The sequence below is a fragment of the Antrostomus carolinensis genome, unplaced genomic scaffold (assembly GCF_000700745.2).
Source record: "Antrostomus carolinensis isolate BGI_N321 unplaced genomic scaffold, ASM70074v2 scaffold35175, whole genome shotgun sequence".
Lineage (NCBI taxonomy): Eukaryota > Metazoa > Chordata > Aves > Caprimulgiformes > Caprimulgidae > Antrostomus > Antrostomus carolinensis.
This window is the reverse complement of record NW_010317658.1, coordinates 1-3,457: the sequence shown is the minus strand read 5'-3', so window position 1 is coordinate 3,457 and position 3,457 is coordinate 1. Positions and strand designations below refer to the sequence as shown.

Sequence of the window (3,457 nt, the reverse complement as noted above, 5' to 3'; positions counted from 1 at the left end):
GATTTGCTGTTCTTGGTGCAGAAATCCTGGAGCAGGGCTGGGCTTGGCTCATCTCTTGCACCACTGTCCTTTTGTGAATCTCCTGCTTTTGCGTAGATGTTTGTCTTGTGCTTTGTTTGAATTACTCCTCTAGTTTTGCAGCTACCAAGACAGCTGTTTTGTGTGCTCCAGACCCCTGTGATGTGACTCCTGAAGTGATCTGCTGTGTGTCTGTCTCTGAATCCTTTGTGCCATGTTTGCCTACAGGCTGTCCTTTTGAAATCACTGAGCATAAATTTAACTTCCCAGGACATCTGCTGAAGTCCTGTGAATATAACTTTGGCCAGGAAGAGATTTCCAGAGCCACTTGCAAAAGGATCCCCTGGTTTGAGGGTATCACCTGGTGGGACTCTCCCTTCAGATACTCCCTCTGCTTCCCGCCCCAGCCCTCAACCGCAGCACGTCTCTCCAGAGCACCCGGGTCTCCCTGCTTTTGTGATAACCGGCCTTTCCCTTCCTTGCAGGACACCTGAGCCCCACTGCCTGCACCCTGAGGAAGCACAAGACGAATAGGAAGCCCCGCACCCCATTCACAACTTCCCAGCTGCTAGCTCTGGAGCGCAAGTTCCGCCAGAAGCAGTATCTCTCCATCGCCGAGAGAGCCGAGTTCTCCAGCTCCCTCAACCTCACAGAGACCCAGGTCAAAATCTGGTTCCAGAATCGGAGGGCCAAGGCCAAGAGACTGCAGGAGGCTGAGCTAGAGAAGCTAAAAATGGCAGCGAAGCCCATGTTGCCATCAGGGTTCAGCCTCCCTTTCCCTATCAACTCTCCCATCCAGGCTGCCTCATTGTATGGAACATCCTACCCTTTTCACAGACCTGTGCTTCCTATCCCACCCGTTGGACTCTATGCTACTCCCGTTGGATACAGCATGTACCACTTATCCTAAGAAGATCAGAAAGACAAAGCGACAGTGAGACAGACTTCCTGGTGGATCATGTCCAACCCGGAGAAGGCAGTATCCCAACCAGTACTGGCCGTTCTTTCTGCACGCTTCTGTCTGCCATCCTGAGTGTACAGGAGTTTGCGTTAGCAAAGCAAGGCATCCTGTATGCTGCGGGTTGGGTGTCTTCTAAGAGTGCTTTGAGTGCTCAGAGTCTGACCCTCAAAGAAAAAAAAAAAAGTGAAAACAAGCAAACAAAAAAAAGAAAAAAATTTGAGCAAATGTAGGGTTTTTATACAGTGCACATAAAACAAGAATAAAAAGGAACAGGTGAAAAAGCAATCTCATGGGGGCAGAGATTTCTTGATGCCTTCCTGATGGGGCCCAACACATGTTTAAAGTAAGAGGGGTACATGCCCTAAACCCCTGCCCTCAAATGTCATCTCTTAATATGGGGGCGGGGGGGGGGAAATAAAAAGGTATAATCAAGGTTTTGTTGTTTGTTTGGTTTTGTGTTTATTTTTTTTTTTAAAGAAAGCAGAGCCCTTAGCTAGAGACACCATGTAAATAGAAACTAGACCAAATAGAGTCCGAGTGAAGTTCAGAGCCAGCAAGTTCCTGCATTTGTGAGGCTAGGGAAAATTTTTGCATCCCAAACCTCGACAGATCTTTGCAACAAGATGAGCATCGGGGTCCCTAAATGTAGAGTAACAGCTTTCTCCACTGTTGGCTCCTGTAATGCCTTTATCTGTATACATAGCTTCAGCGTTTGTTAAGCACTGTGAGGGGAGGTAAAGTGCAAGGGAGGGTTATTAGGCAGTCTGGTCTTTATCTCTTCCTATTGGCATGCCTAGAAATTTTTGGCTACAGCCAGGTAATCTTGGCTCTGCAATGCTCTTTGAAAACCAGGAGAGAGGGAAGGAAGCTTTCTGGGGAAAGAAGACATGGGTTGTTTCCACAGTGGTGGTTGAGCAAATGATTGTTGAACACTTTTGGGAGATGCTTGGGGGTTTTTATCAGTATTTGCAACAGTCTGTATTAAATAGAACCCCCCGAGTCTTCCTCTCCTTCCCTTGCTAAGGATGCCAATATAAGTGACTCATGCATCAAGCCCTTCTTAAGAGAGATCCAGGTATCACAAACAACCAACCCTACTAGTAGGACGGTGGGGTGCCAAGAGACTGCGTAACATGTCCGTCCCCGCGGGAGCTCCCCGAGCGCTGGCAGAATGTTCCCCAGGCTTCTCCTTATAACTATTGTATTATGTGTATTACTCTTGCTAAACTTTGTGAGAAAGTTAAACTAAAGGCTGCGGAGCATTGAAGGCAGAGCTTCTCCTGGATTTATTTTCTTAGCATGTTGTTGTGGAAGAAAGAAACAAACAAACAAAAAAAAAAGCAGAAAAAAACGAAAAGAAAAGGAAAAAAAAAAAGCCACGAGGTTTTGCTGGTTTTGGTTTGTTTTGACCCAGGCACTGTCACTGCCTGGGACCCACTATAGATGAACTTCCCTTCACCCCCAATCTTCCATTATAGGAAAGTCCCTTTGAAAGGGATGCCTTGTACAATTTTATATATTTTATTGAAGATTTATTATTTCTTATCTCTTATTTCGAATTAAATTAAAAAAGAAAAAACATGTTTAATGGCGTGTGGGTCTGTGAGTATTTGGAGTTCTTTAAAAGGTAACTTCTCTCTGTGTGTGTTTTGCACTGCTGGGTCAAGTTCAAAGGAATGTTTGTATTGCCTTTATGATTATTTCCCCTTTCTGAATCTGAATTAAAGCCAAATTTGCAGCACATGAAGGTGAATTGCAAGTCAACAATTCAAAGTCGAAAGCCAAACCTTTTATGAGGTTTCCTTGTTTTTAACAACCACTTTTAGGCGCCTCTGTTCTTTGCAACATCATACTCTGGTGATGTTTCTATCGCTTTTCTTAGCTCGTGCCTTTCTCTTTTCTTAGGACTCTCCCTCCGACTCGCTTTTCCGTTAACCTCGAATTTGTGCTTTAGTGGGAGACGAGTCTCGACCCTCGCAGTGGTTGGGGGTAATTTTGTGCGGGTAAGAGCTGGCAGGGACCCTGCAATACTTCAGCACAGTTGCGTGTCAGAGCTCCCATGTGCTGTCAGCCTGTCCCATAGTTTTTGAGGCGACCTCCCTCAAGGGACACGCTCATGCGCTGCCCGGAGAGCAGATGCTGGCCCACTCACCCCTGGCCTTTCTGGCGATGGGGGCTCGGGTTTGCTCAGATAAGAGCACAGGAGGTCAGGGGTAGTTTTTTACCATGTTACACCCATGCCGGCCCAATGTAACATTTGTTGTAGGAGGTTTATTCGGATTAGGAGTGACCTCGGGGATCCTAGAAAGTTTTAACTCGGCTCCGATCTCTGCTGTGTCCCTGGCCCCAGCCCCAGCCGGGCAGCTCTCCCGGAGCGGGGCCGCGCTCCCCGCACACTCCGGCGGCAGCACCTCGGCAGCCCTTCCCGGGGTCCCCAGCACCTGCCTGGCTCCCTGTGGACCGGGCAGCCGTACCCAG

General features: G+C 47.6%; 1 protein-coding gene across 1 annotated transcript; it reads left to right on the top strand.

Annotated features, from left to right (window-relative positions):
• Positions 1-490: 490 nt before the first annotated feature.
• On the top strand, positions 491-1,170 carry MSX2 (msh homeobox 2; the record flags this gene model as incomplete). The annotated part of the gene is made up of 1 exon (XM_010168661.1): positions 491-1,170. A coding segment is annotated over one exon (438 nt), but the record flags the coding sequence as incomplete, so codon positions are not given.
• Positions 1,171-3,457: the final 2,287 nt, after the last annotated feature.